Here is a 16,997-nt window from a genome sequence, read left to right on the forward strand (position 1 = left end):
AAGGAGTACCGGTACCAAGTCAGTGTACTGGGCAACGAGGTAGTTGGACTGATTGATTGAGGTAATATGTATATGTATGTAGGGGGTGAAAAGCAGAAAGTCCAGGTAGCCATTTAATTAACTGTCTTATGGCTTTGGGGTAGAAGCTGTTCAGGAGCCTTTCGGTCCCAGACTTAGCATCCCCCGGTACCGCTTGCCGTGCGGTAAACCTGGTTCTCAATGTTAGAATGGAAAATCATGAATCAATTATGTATATTTCTGTGCTTTTCTTTTAGAGCAGGTTGGTGTGCCATGGAGACAACAACCAGAGTTATGTGTGTGAATCAGACCACTGCTGTGGAGAGTCTCAGTGCTGCAGCTACTACTATGAGCTCTGGTGTGAGTTACCAGCTTCCTTCTCTCTGCTCCCCTTTCCGCCTTGTCTTTTCTCTCCCTGTACTATTCTATGTCTCCTCTCCTCCATACAGTGTATGCCGAACCAGAGTTATTTGTGTGAGCCTGTTGCTATCTCCTCTGCTCTGCTCTCCCCCTCTATCCTCTCCTCGTATCGTATTCCCTGTCTATCCTCTGTCTCCATAGGTTGTGTAACTCTTAAATTAATACTGTAAGAGGGCAGCTCTAGTTGTTTACAGGCAGGGTTGTAGTCTCATGTTACTGGTGCAGTCCCTTTTTATAATAACTCAAGACTGACTGCATGGGCTTTAAAGGTACTGAGTCTGGAGCAGTTTTTCATTTGTTGTTTAGGCCTATGTTGCGCTCAACAAATGATCCTGAGCACTGAGGTGTGTGTGTGTCAGAGGTTTGAGACCTATAGATCTGTTGGAAATGGATGCTATTGCATTAACACATAGCTCTGTTTTCAGGGTTCTGGTTGGTGTGGACTCTCATCATCATATTAATGTGCTGCTGTGTGTCTCAGCACCGGCGCTACAAGCAGAGCTTCCAGCAGCAGAGGAGACAGAATGAGATCAACCTCATTGTATACAGAGAGGCCCACAACAACACACAGCACCTCCCCCTCTATCTCAGTGAGTGCCTGTGTCTGACAGTAGCATTTTGATATCCTTTAGTAGTGGCTTCTTTGCAGCAATTCGACCATGAAGGCTTGATTCACGTAGTCTCTGAACAGTTGATGTTGAGATGTGTCTGTTACTTGAACTCTGTGAGGCGCAATCTGAGGTGCAGTTAATTGCCGATTTCTGGAGCTGGTAACTGTAATGAACTTATCCTCTGCAGCAGAGGTAACTCTGGGTCTTCCTTTCCTGTGGCGGTCCTCGTGAGAGAAGGTTTTTGCAACTGCAGTTCTGTACATTTTCCCTATTGACTGACCTTCATGTCTTAAAGTTATGATGGACTGTCGTTTCTCTTTGCTTATTATTTGAGCTGCTCTTGCAATAATATGGACTTAGTCTTTTACCAAATAGGGCTATCTTCCACATACCAATCCTACCTTGTCACAACACAACTTATTGGCTCAAACGCATTACGGAAATAAATACCATAAATTAACTTTTAATAAGGCACTCCTGTTAATTGACATGCATTCCTGGTGACTACCTCATGAAGCTGGTTAAGAGAATGCCAAGAGTGTGCAAAGCTCTCTTTAAGGAAAAGGGTGGCTACTTTGAAGAATCTCAAATATAAAATATATTTTAATTTGTTTAATTTAAATGCGGAAGACTTATTTCAGTTGAAGGTATTCAGTTGTACAACTGACTAGGTATCCCCCTTTCCCTTAATACTTTTTTGGTTACTACATGATTCCATATGTGTTATTTCATAGTTTTGATGTCTTCACTATTATTATGTAGAAAATAGTACAAATAAAGAAAAACATTGGATTGAATTGAATGAGTAGGTGTGTCCAAAGGATTGACTGGTACTGTATATAAAAGACACTTCAATTAATATCCGCTCCTTCCCTCTCTCGTTGTATAGGATTCCTGCCTGACTACATGCTGCCAACCTATGAGGAGGTAGTTGACAGCACTGCCACTCCTCCCCCTCCCTACAGTCCCCCTCCAGTTAGCCTCTCTGTCCACCTAACACCCTGACTGCCCTCATCCTTCCCCCAGACCACCACCACATACCCAGACACAACCCCCACTGCGACCCCCCGTGTTCACACAGGGGGAGCATGGCAATGGTTTCCCTGACAACAATAACTCGGCGTTGGGCAGGTAACTGCGCTTTACAGGCGACTCGGCAATCAAGATGTGTGATAACCAGGAACTCTGGGAGGGAGAAGGAAGACATGCTGGGAAGGGAGGAGGAAGAAAAGATCTGTGATAGATGCAGACCCCAGATTCAGATCCACACAGACACCAATATACACACAGACATAGAGACTCAGAGTTGATTCCCCAAACCTGTGAGTGAGAGGTGTATGTGTGTGCCTGTGAATGTGTCCCTCCTTAGAAGAAAGTAGCACCATTCTTGCATCACAATGTGCATTCCTCTGTAATGCAGCCGTGCCATATGTAGCCGTATCTTAAGGTGGTGATGCACTGACCCTAAAAGCCTGGAGTCTCACTGCTGAGCCACACAAAGGCCAGTAGATTATAGAGTTCCTGTACAGTTCAAATGATGAATTTATGCCATGTCGAACTGAACAGAAACTTAAAGCGGGCAGGCACGGTTGAGGGCTTTGCTGGAGGTACAAATTGGTTTCATAGAACCGCTTTCAACACTGCAGACTTCCTCATTGGTTTTGGGTCGAATTCAGGCATAACAGCGGCCTCTTGTGTTTATATATATATATATATAATCGTTGATTTATTCAGACATGACATAAATGACTAAATGAGACATACACAGTCTAACATCAACATATGGTGTAGGAATATACACAGCCGGAATGAACAAAGCAAGAGAGATGCGCCAAGAAGGATTACAAGGTATATTCTTATTTTTCATTTTTAGATTAGCATGGAGCATCATCGTCTGACCTCATATTAAAGAGAGACCACGTTTATTGCACAAAAACTCACACACATGCAGTGTGGAGGTTAATGTTTGAAACGGTGAATATGACCGGTTTAATGTGTCTCGGTTATTGTAATGTGTCTTCAGAACTCCTTTTTACTAAGGAATCACAAAGTCTTGTTACGTAGCATTTCTGTAATATATTATATGATTGAATAGCCTACGCTTTGATTAATACTGTGTAGCCCTATTGTGAACTGTGTTTCTCTCTATAGAGTAGTAGAGCAGCTCCCAGAGGCCATGATTGTACTTCCGATGTGGTTTTATTTATTATTATTATTATTATATATTTATATATAACAATAATTCTCTAAAGAAAAGTAAAAGAACATCGAAGTAATATATATATAAAAACATTCACTACACATTAATTGAGTTTCAAAAGTTAAAATAAATAGAATAAGGTCAGGGGTTACAGTTGTATAAACCTATGGTAGTGTTGTAAGAATACAATGTTTAAAAAAGTTTTTGACTAATTCTAGAGATTTTATAAAATATTGTATTTCAAGTAAAAATATATTGCCTTTGGGAACAGATTTCCAATATGTGTTTTTGTGAATACAACATTTACCAGAGAGAATGAAGAAATTAATGACTAATTCAGCAGTTTTGTTTTCATTTGAGTAATAACAATAACAACATTACATCTTTCATTGTAGATTCATGGGTCTTATTAATGAAATAAAGCATGTAATTACTTAACTCGCTCCAAAATAACTTCACAGAGTTTCCGATGTGGGTGTGGTAGCGAATCAACCTTTATCTGTATGAGAGGCGAATCCCAACTTGGCCAAAAATCTGTCTTCTCCAGCAGGTTGCAATGTTTTGTTTCTTTCACAAAAGCGATGAGTTTTTGTATGGAGGTCAATGAGAGGCTATGTGAGTTTTATTTTATCAAAGTTTCGTAAATGCTTCGGTTGTTACTAGTGTACTGATAAAAGTCGGTAGGACATCTCGGCAACTTTGAGATAAAACACTATATCGAAGTTGTCTCAAGATTACTTTGCATATTCATGACATGAGCTTCTTTCTCCATTTAAAACAGACGGTTGACGTCAACAACAATATTGAAAACTAAATTAAAATAATGAGATGTATCCACCAATCTTGCTGCTAATTTTGTCTTGCTGCTTTTTGTTCTATGTTGCTCTGTCTGTATGCTACGTCTTGCTTGTCCTATGTTGCTCTGTCTGTATGATATGTCTTGCTTGTCCTATGTTGCTATGTCTTGCTTGTTCTATGTTGCTATTGTCTATATTGTAAACTCAAACTCAAACTCAATCCAAATAGAGGAATAGGTCGCATACTCACATTTAACAGATGTTATTGAGTGTGTAGCGAAAAGCTTGTGTTCCTAGATCCAACAGTGCAATCATATCTAACAATTCACAATAATACACAAATCTAAAAGTAAAAGAATGGAATTAGGAAATATATAACTATTAGGACGAGCAAAGTCCAGAGTATAAATACAGTGTGTGTGTGTGTGTGTGTATATATTATACAGTATTTGGGTGTGTATATGTGTGATGGGATGTATAGACATTATGGACACTGTGGATAGAATATTTAGTGTATCTGTAGAATACGTAGGATAGAACAGTATACATACAGCAATCTTGGAATAGGATGGTATTGACTAGAATACTGTATATACATATGAAATTAGTAAAGCAGTTTAAAGTGACCAGTGTTCCATTATTAAAGTGACAGTGTTCCATGTCTATGTACATTGGGCAGCAGCCTCTAAGGTGCAGGGTTGAGTAACCAGGTGGTAGTCAACTAGTGACAGTGACTAAGTTCAGGGCAGGGTACTGGGTGGAGGCCGGCTAGTGATGGCTATTTAACAGTCTGATGGCCCTGAGATAGAATCAGTTTTTCAGTCTCTCATCCCAGCTTTGATGCACCTGTACTGACCTCGCCTTCTGGATGATAGCGGAATGAACAGGCCGTGGCTTAGGTGGTTGGTGTCCTTGGTTATCTTTTTGGCCTGCCTGTGACATCGGTCCAGTAGATGTCCTGCAGGGTAGGCAGTGTGCCCCCAGTGATGCGTTGGGCAGACTGCACCACCCTCTGAAGAGCCCTGTGGTTGTGGATGGTGCAGTTGCCGTGCCAGGCGGTGATACAGCCCGACAGGATGCTCTCATTGTTGCATCTGTGAAAGTTTGTGAGGGTTTTAGGGGATTTCTTCAGCCACCTGAGTTTGAAGAGGCGCTGTTGCACCTTCTTCACCACACTGTCTGTGTGGGTGGACCATTTCAGATTGTCAGTGATGTGTACACTGAGGAACTTGAAGCTTTTCACCTCCACTGCGGCCCTGTCAATGTGGATGTGGGTGTGCGCCCTCTGCTGTCTCCACGATCAGCTCACTTGAGAAATACTGCACCGAACATCTTAGTTAGATGTAAAATGCCACAACTAAGTTTTCCTCTGCAAAAATGTAAAAATTAATGACAGATTTCGAGTTATCTTAGATTAATTATGACTATTATGAGGAAGTGTATACTGGCTACGGCGTCTCAAGATGGACAAACAGTACTACTGTCGCTTTTTCTAGTTTTTTAAGTGAAGATATTCTAAGGGAGAATGCAAGCTAGCCGAACTGGAGCATGCGGAACTCTTTCAACATCTGTATCCATGGGAGACAGTTTGGTTTTAGAAGTGGGGGGAACATTTTTGTTATTAATATTATTATTACTATTATTATTTTTATCCAGTTGGATAAACACTCCATTACAGACTACCGACCGCTCGGAGGCGTCCGCATGGTCCTAAAGCACACCGTTTCCTCGTTTTGTATCACATTCCAATGATAAAACTGTGGGGGACATGTCCCCAGTGAAAGTTGCACCTACCTGTATCCACTGGTGTACTTAAAAACTGTTTTCTGTTGCAAATGTTGTATTGCAGGAGTGATGCTACCTTGTAGTTCTCTATACCATGTGACAAATGAGCAATGGCTAGTCTCACTTTTACATATGCAAAGCTCTGAATGCAAAGCTCTGAATGTGGCATCCATAGACAGACCACTCTCCGCTGAGTCGGCAGAAAGCGGATGTTTCTGGTTTTCAGGGATACAGTATTTTCAACCTTACTGCTGTGGCCCCTGAAAAACAAAAGTGAGGTGTCTCAAGTGTGCATGGCCAGAGCTCTATATAGACCATAATTATTGGCACCCTTGATAAAGACCATAAAATAAATATGCTAATAATGAGCTATATTGTATGCTAAAATATAGGGTTTCTTTGTGGATTTTGATGTGTGCTTGGGGTTATTGTCTTGCTGAAAGATCCACGTGTGGCCAAGTGCCCGCCTCCTGGCAGAGGCAAACAGGTTTTTATCTAAAATGTCCTGGTAAACTACTGGGTAAAGTTAATTACAGTTGAAGTCGGAAGTTTACATACACCTTAGCCAAATACATTTAAACTCAGTTTTTCACAATTCCTGACATTTAATCCTAGTATAAATTCCCTGTATTAGGTTAGTTAGGATCACCACTTTATTTTAAGAATGTGAAATGTCAGAATAATAGTAGAGAGAATTATTTATTTCAGCTTTTGTTTCTTTCATCACATTCCCAGTGGGTCAGAAGTTTACATACACTCAATTAGTAATTGGTAGCATTGCCTTTAAATTGTTGAACTTGGGTCAAACGTTTCAGGTAGCCGTCCACAAGCTTCCCACAATAAGTTGGGTGAATTTTGGCCCATTCCTCCTGACAGAGCTGGTGCAACTGAGTCAGGTTTGTAGGCCTCCTTGCTCGCACACAACTTTTCAGTTCTGCCCACAACTTTTCGATAGGATTGAGGTCAGGGCTTTGTGATGACCACTCCAATACCTTGACTTTGTTGTCCTTAAGCCATTTTGCCACAACTTTGCAAGTATGTTTGGGGTCATTGTCCATTTGAAAGACCCATTTGTGACCAAGCTTTAACTTCCTGACTGATGTCTTGAGATGTTGCTTCAATATATCCACGTAATTTTCCGTCCTGATGATGCCATCTATTTTGTGAAGTGCACCAGTCCCTCCTACAGCAAAGCACCCTCACAACATGATGCTGCCACCCCTGTGCTTCACAGTTGGGATGGTGTTCTTCGGCTTGCAAGTGTCATGACGTTGCCCTCTTTGGGTACAGCAAGCCCCATCCCCCTCTCCCTGCCTCCCCCTGCCTCCTTCAACTAGGCTGCTGTGGTCAGAGAGAGGTCGTAAATTCCTGAGAAGACCCTACCACATGGCCACACAGTATAAGAGGCAGAGTGAATTTTCATAGAGAACAAAGGAATTTCTTCCACCTCACAGAACTTGAGGTACGAACAAATTTCATGTTCCGGGGAAAGTATAAAAGATCGGTGAAGAATCCAGCTACGAACTGGTCCGTTTGTTACAACTTGGGGAAGCTCATGGGAGACGGTGTGGCTACATTACCATAACGCTGTTTATATAATAGCCTCAGATATGAGGTTTACATCTAATTGTTGTATAAGATGAATGAGTGAGTATGATACTGTTTGTAAAATTGTGTAATATGATTTTGGACTGTTTAATGAAGGAAAATCCAATTCCCTTTTGATTTGAGCTAAATCAGAGGACTGCCCCTGAGCCCAGTTAGGGTCAGGCATCCTGGGACAGTCCCTTTTCTGCAATTCCGAATAAAACCCAACTTTGAGAAATTATCACCAGACCATGTTTTTCTCCATTAGTAGGGGACAAAGGTTGCAGACCATTGCTAAATCTTTTAACCATACCACGTGGTTAAACTCTTAGACTATCGATACCGACAGAATAAGAACAAGTATTTGATATTAATTACTAGTCTGCAGCTAGGAATTCGGTTTCATTGAACGCGAAGAACGACAACCGCCAAAACATCCATTCTATAACGAATGAAGGAATGTCACTCTGAACAAACCACTCTAACCACAACAGAGAGAGAGAGAGAGAGGGAGAGAGAAGGACAATTCTACAAAAGAAACAACTTTTCACCAGCGATCAAGACGACACACTGAGCGTAAATATATGTATTGATTGTGCAGCCGATGTGAAATGGCTAGCTAGTTAGAGGTGGTGCGCGCTAGTGGCGTTTCAATCAGTGACGTCACTTGCTCTGAGACCTTGAAGTAGTGGTTCCCCTTGCTCTGCAAGGGCCGTGGCTTTTGTGGAGCGATGGGTAACGATGCTTCAAGGGTAACTGTTGACATGTGCAGAGCGTCCCTGGTTCGCGCCCAGGTCGGGGTGAGGGGACGGATGTAATTGTTCCCGAATGAGTGAGCGTTCATGTGCAAAGGATTAGCATTTCAATTGTTATAATTATCAACTCTGTATTGACTTCTCAGCTGACCCCCACTCCCATTTTGTCCACCAAACCGCGATGCCGGTTTAGCCCACTAGGGCACATTTCCTATCATTTCTGGTAACCATATTTACTTTGTTGTTTTGTTTATGCATTTCTGTGAATTACTTAGTAATAAATAAATGATTTAAGCAATTGATGTATGGATGACTCATAGTGAAGACTGGGTTCGTGCAGATAACCAACAATTAACGACGTTTGGAATAAGACTAACGTGAGGTAAAGTAAATAATTAATGAATCAGAAGACTATGGATCAGATATGAAAATATCTGAAAGGTTATATTGGGAAATTATAACCTTGTAATCTGAATATTTTCCTTGGTGCCCTGACTTTCTAGTTAATTACAGTTACATGATTAATCAGTCTCGTCGCATAATACCTATTACAGAGAATCTTTGATAAAACTAATTCTTCAATTTAATGATAGTAAAGACATGACACAAGCGTCCCCTTTTTCCTCCAAACATAACGATGGTCATTACGGCCAAGCAGTTCTATTTTTGTTTCATCAGACCAGAGGACATTTCTCCAAAATGTACGATCTTTGTCTCCATGTGCAGTTGCAAACCGTAGTCTTGCTTTTTTTATTGAGGTTTTGGAGCAGCAGTTTCTTCCTTGCTGAGTGGCCTTTCATGTCAATATACGACTCGTTTGACTGTGGATACAGATAATTTTGTACCAGATCTGAATCTCATCTTATACCTATGGCAAAATCTGACACCAGCATTAAAGAATTGAACAATTTGCAACTGAAGAATGGGCCAAATTGGCAGTAGAAAGTTGCAGCTACAAGAAGCATTATTCGGTAGTTATCTTGGCCAAAGGCTGTGGACAACCAAGTACTTGCTCCAGGGTGCCAATAATTATGTTAATGCAATTTGTTTTTATTTTCAAAATAAAAATGGTAAATTTAAGGTTCCCTTAAAAAAAGTGGGTTCTGCAATGTTGAAAATCCAATTACAAGGTGTGGAGACAGTTATTTTTTTATTTTAATTTCAATGTATTTTAGAAGAAATACGGAATTATTTTAGAAAAATACCGATATATTTCTTCCAATTGAAGAAGCCATTGGTGCTAAATTGCATTTTGATCTTTTCCTCTTTGTTATCATCTGCTGAAGGAAATTGCAATTTATATTTCATTGATAATCTTTTGTACAAAAACTAAGCCAAATGAATAGATATTAAAGAATGCTGAATATGACATGTGCTTTATGCTGTTGACATTTATTTGTCAGAGAGGCCATTTTGTGAGTGTCTTACTTGGAAGGACAGTATATTGTTAGGATGCCAGCGCCACGAAGGGGACTTCTCTGCAAGAATACGCTCTCACTTGGATTTTCTCTGTAGCTGGAAATACTGTGGTTAGTTTTATTGACCAAACATCAACAGAGTGCTATATGATTTTTTATTCATCACTAAAAGACAGTATTATGTAAAACAGTAGTAACAGGGAATACAGTACAGCTCATTAAGGCAAAAAAATATACAGCAATGTTCAACATCAATACACATGCATCAGTGAAAAATAGCAGTCATTACAAGGGCTGTCTCTGCGTAATATATCACAACCTTAGTTCACGCCTGTTTCCATGTTCTATGGTGCATTCGAGAGCTCTCTGAAATGTGGAAATACGAGTTCCTGACTCCAAAAATAGCCAGTACAATGCCCTCCAAGTCAATGCCCTCCAAGTTCCAAGTGAGAAACTCAGGCCAGAATGATGATACCTGAGTATCATCGCGTTCTGACGTTTCATCAATGACCTGTCACCTTTGCGACCAAAAGATGGTAAAACAATGCCTTTAGCTATGTGGATAAAGAAGCTACTTTGACCAATACAGTCTATGGTTTGACACATTGTCAGCTAGTTAACCAACTTATTATTAGCAACACAATCTTGCTTAGCTCTCTAGCTAAAAATCTAATTCATTGTAGAGTTGTACCAACCTCAAAAGCACTAGAACGCATTTATATCATCTTCACAACTTGACCAACTGGAGCTATGAGATTCCAAGGTCAATTCGAATGCACCACTATTAGTGTTTAAACATTAACACCCATGCATGTCATTCGGTAAGGGTGGGGATGGTGGGGGGGGGGTCTAAGAGGTCTGGAGATGGCTTTTCTCCCAGCCTGCTCTTGGTGTGGCATTGACCTTGTATTTGACCGGCTGGAGGACTACCCCAAACTTTCCTTCCAGGCTGGGCAGTGGCTGGCCCGGGGACACGGTCATAGTTAAACGCTGAAGGATCCAGGAGAGGAAGAGGAAGATCTCCATCTTAGCCAGCGCCTCCCCCAGACACACTCTCACCCCTGCCCCAAACGGCAAGTAGCTGGGCGAGGGGATGCACAGACCTGTCCCCTCCTCGTTCAGGAAGCGACCTGTGGAGACACAAGAGAGAAAGACTGAGACACAGAAAACTGAGGACACAGGGAGGACTGAGGACACTAATACACAGAGAATGAGGTATAAATAGCCTATTAACTTGAGACATTCTCACCAGGGTCAAACATCTCTGGGTTCTTCCACTCCTTCTCATCGTGATGCAGGGACCACAAGTTGATGATGATGCGAGCACCTTTCCTAACAGTGAACTTGCCAATACTGCAAATTAAATACATACAGAAACAGAACAGAGTGAACTTGCTGTCAGTACAAAGAAACGTCTTTAGATCAAAACAGTAATGTGTGTGTACCTGGTGTCTGTTTGGGCAACATGGGGGATGAGTAGAGGGGCAACAGGCCGGATGCGTAGCACCTCTCTAATGGTGGCCTCCAGGTAGGGCAGGCTCCCCCTGTCACTGAGCTGGGGGGTTCTCTCTCCCCCCACCACACTGTCCAGTTCCTCCTGAATTCGCTTTTGTACCTGTGGATTGTGGATGAGGTAGGCAATTGCCCATTTTAGGACTGTTGACGTGGTTTCCACTCCGGCTCCAAATATGTCACCCACGGTCATGAGCAGGTGGTCTTCACTAAGGCCCACGGTCTCCATGGTGATCTCGGCAGTGTTGTTGTTCTCAGCACTGCGTTTGGCCCTTAGCAGGGCGTCCAGCAGGTCTCTCTGTTCATGATCGCTGTAGTCCGACTGTTGAGGAGGATAACGTAAAGCACGGCCATACACCATGGCCTGCTGCAACTGGTATTTCCCTGATATTCATAAAAAATGACGAGGTACAATAGATACTTTCATCTATATTCTATTTATATAGAGGAAAGTACCTACTGTACCTACCTGCTGTAGCCTACCTTGTGTTCCTCGTATTTTTTCTGAAGCAGCTTGTCTCTGATTGACACACACTGCTTTAGGAGACGCAGGTCTGCGTTTGGGAAGACCTAAGAGGGAGAAAAGAAGACGTGTATAGAGGCACTGAGGAAACCTGAGAGATGTACTGGTCCATTCCATCCAGGGGGCTATAAACAACAAGTTGCACTGTACCTGTAGCCATGGGAAGATGTCCACCAGACTGTCCTTAGCGACCGTATCCACGATGCCCTGGCTGAACTGCAGCATGGCCTCAAACTCGGGGTCACCGCGGCAATAGGAGGAGCTGAAGCAGAGAGAGCAGACCACGTTGGTGACAGCCCTTGTCAGCTCTGGGGACAAGTCCAACGATGCACTTCCTGACTCTCGCAGAGTGTCGCACAGGGAGAGAGCTTCCCTACAGACTAGAGAGAGAGAGAGAGAGAGCGAGAGATTCTCAGTACACCTGAATCAAAGTGGTCAGATTCAACAGCAAATTGTTATAATGGATATAAACTTTGTTTGGTACTCACTAATCTTCTCGATGGAGGCAGAGCCCTCACCAAACATACACAAGGCTCCATGCACTATTTTACGATGAAATCTCCAAGTGGCACCGTAGTCTGCAAAGGCAATATCTTTACCGTCCCTCGTCAACAGGTCTGTGGTTACCTTGTTAAGAACAAATATTTTATTATGTAGGCTAGGAGAGCATAAGGAGTGAGAAATGCCAATCAATGATTATATAACAAATGTTAACTGTAAAAATTCACTGCCTTACACATTACATTTATTTTAATGTACATTTTAGGCACAATTATATCAATGTTATTACGCATCAAAGACAAGCAAATAAGTGATGAGGCTGACTTTAAATTGTCTCTGTCATATAGAATAGAATAAAACATGTTCAAGAAAAAATAACCACTCACTGTTCTGGGTCTTCCTGCAAAGATTTTCCCCTTTTTAAGGAGTACCTCTTTGGCGTGCTGGTGGTGGTTGACAAGGATGACAGTGTGTGGGCCCATCATTAGAGAATAGGTCTGTCCATACTTCTGCTGCAGCTTCTGGAAGAGGACATGCGGTGCCTGATTGCTTCGCAGGCTCAACAGGCTCCCGATGAGTGGGAACGCGGGCAGGCTCGGAGGGCCCCCTCTGGTCTCCAGGGACCTTCGAAGTTTCACCTGCAAGAGCAGTAGACCCAGCCCGACCACAGAGAATACACACATGCACAAAAACCACGCCATGCTGTATGTTGGGCCGAGAGGGGCTGGCGTCGTTATCAGAGCGTCACTGAACTTCGATAGCAACAGCACTGAGGAGCAGAGGGGTTTTATACGGCTCCTTCAATGCCATACCTTGACCCTGCATATTTTAAGCTTAGATATCTTTAACAGCTCATGCCAATTTAAACAAGATAAGCTTGTTTAACTTGGATTAATCCCACTAAAGATGTTTGATAAAATAATATATACTGTTGCAAATAGACTATAATAGGCTAACGAAATACAACAATTATTAAATGAATTAACTAACTGTTTAACTGTTTTTTAACTGTTTTATGCATAAAGGAATGCCTATTATAGGCAAGAGACACCAATAGCCTAACCTTATAATGGCAATGGACTTTTGACAATTATTTTCTGGGGTTTCAAAGATGTTTTGGCTGTTTAAGAGTGGGCGTTTTCATGACAAGCTGCAATTCCGTAGTCATAACACTGCAATCACCGATAGAACAATAAGTCAGATGTTCACCGGATGTATAAATCTGAAGCATCCGGTTTGCGTTTCCAAGAGGAAGCCCAGTGACCAGCAGTGGGAGAAGATGGCTTTCTCAAAACTATAATTTGTTACGAACAGAGTGGACTAAGTTTTGAAGACTTTACCCTTTGCAAAAGTTTCAAAGTAGGCGTTTCCTATTGAAAAATGCAAACACATCCATAGAATGTGCCAATAGGATCTTGCCAGCTTGTGCTTGGCTCTGCCCAACCCCAAGCTTGTCCTGCCCACTATGATTAATTTGCTGCGATTGGAAACGACGCTGTATGGTCTATCTTGTTTGTTTATAAAAAATCTTTGCTGCAATGGCTTCTGTGGAGTCGCAACCACGGTTTGGTCAATCTGTCAAAGGATTGTTGTCTGATAAAGTGGGCTCCTGCAGCGGGGATGTGATCGCCCTGACTCGCCAGGTGCTAAAGGGATCACGGAGTCAAGAGGTAAAGCTGGAAATCGATTAGCACCTTATTGTGAGACGTTGCTGCATTTGGTTAGCTAGCTGGTTGCCCCACAACGACAGCTAACGTTAACTGGCTAGCAAGAAAAGCCATAGAATCGCTGACCAACTGATGTTAACTAGCTAAGGTTATTGTGTCTAGCTAACGTTAACTAGTAAGTTAGGCTGGACAAAGCTAGCGAGCTCATTTGTATAGCAGCTACATCACATGATGGGTGCATCTCAACATGCCCGACCCACTATCTAAATTCCTTTTGTCATTTTCTTAACTACTTCACTTGCCTCTTTCATTTATGTCTTGAACTATGGCTACCATTCTCACTGGTCCAGTTTCTTACTATATCTTTATGAAGGGAAGGGAGGTGAGGAAAGGAAGCCACTTTAAACTATTTACTCAATGTCTCTTTCAGCTTCTGGGACAGGCTGCCAGAAACATGGTCATTCAGGAGGACGCCATTCTGCACTCAGAGGATGTAAGTAGTACTGGGATCCAGGTCCACACTACAGTAGCTCAACTAACAGGAACTGTGTTCACCCTGATCTAGCACTGATATTGTCGGACTTCAAAAACATTTGTTTGTTTTACAGAGTTTGAGAAAAATGTCCATCATCACCACCCATTTGCAATATCAGTAAGTTATCCCCAGTTTATTTTGGACAAGATAGACCAATGTGCATCTGGTAATCATGATAGTCAGAATTGATTCTCATGTGCCATTTGTGTATTGCTATGCTTGGATAATAAACATTGACTAGGGAGATGACTATCATACTTTACATGACTCTTTGTTTTATCTTCCAGACAAGAGGCCATCCAGAAGAAGTAAGTCAAAATATGAACTTTGTTTGTTAGTCGACCTGCATCACTGTCCAAATACAGTCATAACACTACTTGATGATGCAATCGACCATATCTCCCCTTGCTTTCTCCACAGTGTGGAACACTCCAAGAACCTTCAGGATCAACTGAGGCATTTACTGAAATGAAGTGTCTGCACTGAGACACTTATATGAAAGACTATGAGCTGCTCCTGTCTGTGTTACCATGTTGCTTCTTCTGAGAAAATATGTGCAGACAATGATCTCAAACTGTGTTTTTAATACACAATGAAATTAAACACAGACTACCCCTTGCTAATCAGAACTCTCAGGTATGTTGTGGTGGGCTGTCATTACAATTGCGTCACAGGAACCTAAACAGCTGAGCTAACAATGTAACAAATGTATAGTTTTGTATAAAATAATCCAACAGGCTCCACATTACAAGAATCGCAGTACCCCCTGGTGCACTGTTCATTTATTTAGCCATTTAATCTGTTTTTGAAGAAAAATCTAATTTTTCCACTGCTTTCATGTGTTTGAAACGAGAGCTTGAATAAAGTGTCCCACTCCACAGCTTTCCATTGGAGCACTGCGATTGGTTGGCCAAAACTCTGGGGCGGTGCTTGGCGAAGGGTAAATTCTATCAGAATGTTCTCTAACATTGCACCTTCCTGATGTAGCCCCTGGCCTTTTGGACTGGAGGCTCACCAGGTACATGCTGTTCTTATGAATATGCATACCAGCATATGGTGCTCTTGTCCTGCATATTAGTGACTCTTATTTATTATAGCCCTACTCCAGTCTCCATTTTAGCTCATTTATCACATGATTTACTTAACAAAAGGCACATCTCAATTGTTGGCTCTTTATTCTTGCAAGCAAGGGGGAGGCCAATGACATCAGAAGGCACCATCAGACCAATGACCTACTCCATTGGAGATTCTTGTTTGGGCAAAATACTATCCTCCCCTCTGTGACCCGGAAACCAATAAGTGGTTGAGGAGTGTGTCATTTCATTAGTAGGCAAACAGAATAGTGTCCTCCCCCGCCTACCTTTCATTGAGGATACTTGTATCCTACAACAGAATAGTGTCCTCCCCCGGAATAATGTAATTTCAATATGAATTGTTTTTTTTACACTGGATCTAGAACATACTTAATATTGATTGACGTTAGCCTATTTATTGTGAAAATATTAAAGTCGATATTTTACCTATACATTTTGAAATCTGTTGGTCCACATTGAAGCCATTGTATCGACATCTGGTAGTAAAATGTCTTACCTGTCCACTGTGTCTGCATTGTGACCAGATATCCAAGTCCCTCATATGCAAATTATTTCATTCTTTCAAGACACATTGAAGCCATAAATCAATTGTATCACCTGATGATGATTTTAAAGAGCTGGATAATGATGATTTAAATGGTTTTACTGTTCAGGCCTCTTTGATATCCAGACAAGCTCCATCTCCTAATCTACACCTGTAAAAATGTTGGTACAATCACAATGTGGACAAGATCAGGACAAAGGATGCATGTTAGAACCAGGTATAAATAGGGCTTTAGAGAGTACACCGGGTAGTAGATAGTTTGGATAAGGGATGAGAAGTCATTCAATTTCAATAAGGAAGCATATTGCATTTAACCTTGATTAGCTTGCTAATAGTGGTATTAGAGCTAGCAGTCAGGGTACATTAGGTACATTGAAATGTGAGTGGTCTTTAAACTTCCTCAAACTTGGCATAAAAGAGGCTGCCATGGCAACAGTATCAGCAACCTTCGAAGGCTAAGCAGCTGGCTGTCCTAGACCGTGACCCTGAGCGTCGTCAAGGGGAGGTTTGCATCTCAATGACCTACTCTCACAAGGGCCAAGTCAAGTGTTGCAAGTCTCGTGTATTGTGCATGTGCTATATCATGCATACTAGGAACGAAGTGGTGCGACTGGTGGGCTCTAGAGAGGTTGGCGTGTTGGGGACGAGCACTCCATTTGAGCTCCATGCAACTACTCCAGCCAAGATCTGGAACCTTGAGAATGTTCTTGTTGAGGGATGAACAATGCCACTTTATCAGCCCCAAGGCCTGTCAGGCTGCAATGATTAATATGCACAGCGACCTCCTGTCACCTACCTCTATTATATAAAGGTTTGCTGAAGCAAATGTGCAGACACTATTTTTGATTAAACTAGACTTAAGAAATGTAAAGCAAAGTACAAATAAATGTATAATGACCTGCTTATTTCTATGTCATATACCTCAATTGCAATCAATAACCCTAGAAATTGCTGTCACCTCAGCACCTCTTTCTCAGATGTTTGTCTCCCCCTGTTGGTATGATATTGTAAGCCACTCAATGGAGTAAAA

The 16,997-nt window shown here is 41.8% G+C and overlaps 2 protein-coding genes and 1 long non-coding RNA gene across 3 annotated transcripts; 2 read left to right on the forward strand and 1 right to left on the reverse strand.

Annotated features, from left to right (window-relative positions):
* Window positions 1–279: 279 nt before the first annotated feature.
* On the forward strand, window positions 280–3,855 carry LOC135510001 (uncharacterized). The gene is made up of 3 exons (XR_010451040.1): window positions 280–378; window positions 864–1,028; window positions 1,939–3,855. It is a non-coding gene; the product is annotated as an uncharacterized LOC135510001 (long non-coding RNA).
* Window positions 3,856–10,440: 6,585 nt separating this feature from the next.
* On the reverse strand, window positions 10,441–12,828 carry LOC135510002 (steroid 17-alpha-hydroxylase/17,20 lyase). Its single transcript, XM_064930812.1, has 7 exons — window positions 12,514–12,828; window positions 12,115–12,253; window positions 11,777–12,006; window positions 11,587–11,673; window positions 11,037–11,425; window positions 10,841–10,944; window positions 10,441–10,721 (listed from the first exon to the last, which is right to left on the reverse strand). The coding sequence occupies exons 1-7, from the start codon at window positions 12,826–12,828 to the stop codon at window positions 10,441–10,443; spliced, it is 1,545 nt and encodes a 514-aa protein (XP_064786884.1).
* An 806-nt stretch (window positions 12,829–13,634) lies between these two features.
* On the forward strand, window positions 13,635–15,854 carry borcs7 (BLOC-1 related complex subunit 7). Its single transcript, XM_064932304.1, has 5 exons — window positions 13,635–13,797; window positions 14,225–14,287; window positions 14,403–14,446; window positions 14,617–14,637; window positions 14,750–15,854. The coding sequence occupies exons 1-5, from the start codon at window positions 13,666–13,668 to the stop codon at window positions 14,799–14,801; spliced, it is 312 nt and encodes a 103-aa protein (XP_064788376.1). The 5' UTR covers window positions 13,635–13,665; the 3' UTR covers window positions 14,802–15,854.
* The last annotated feature ends 1,143 nt before the right edge of the window (window positions 15,855–16,997 follow it).

Source organism: Oncorhynchus masou, chromosome 23, assembly GCF_036934945.1.
Source record: "Oncorhynchus masou masou isolate Uvic2021 chromosome 23, UVic_Omas_1.1, whole genome shotgun sequence".
NCBI lineage: Eukaryota > Metazoa > Chordata > Actinopteri > Salmoniformes > Salmonidae > Oncorhynchus > Oncorhynchus masou.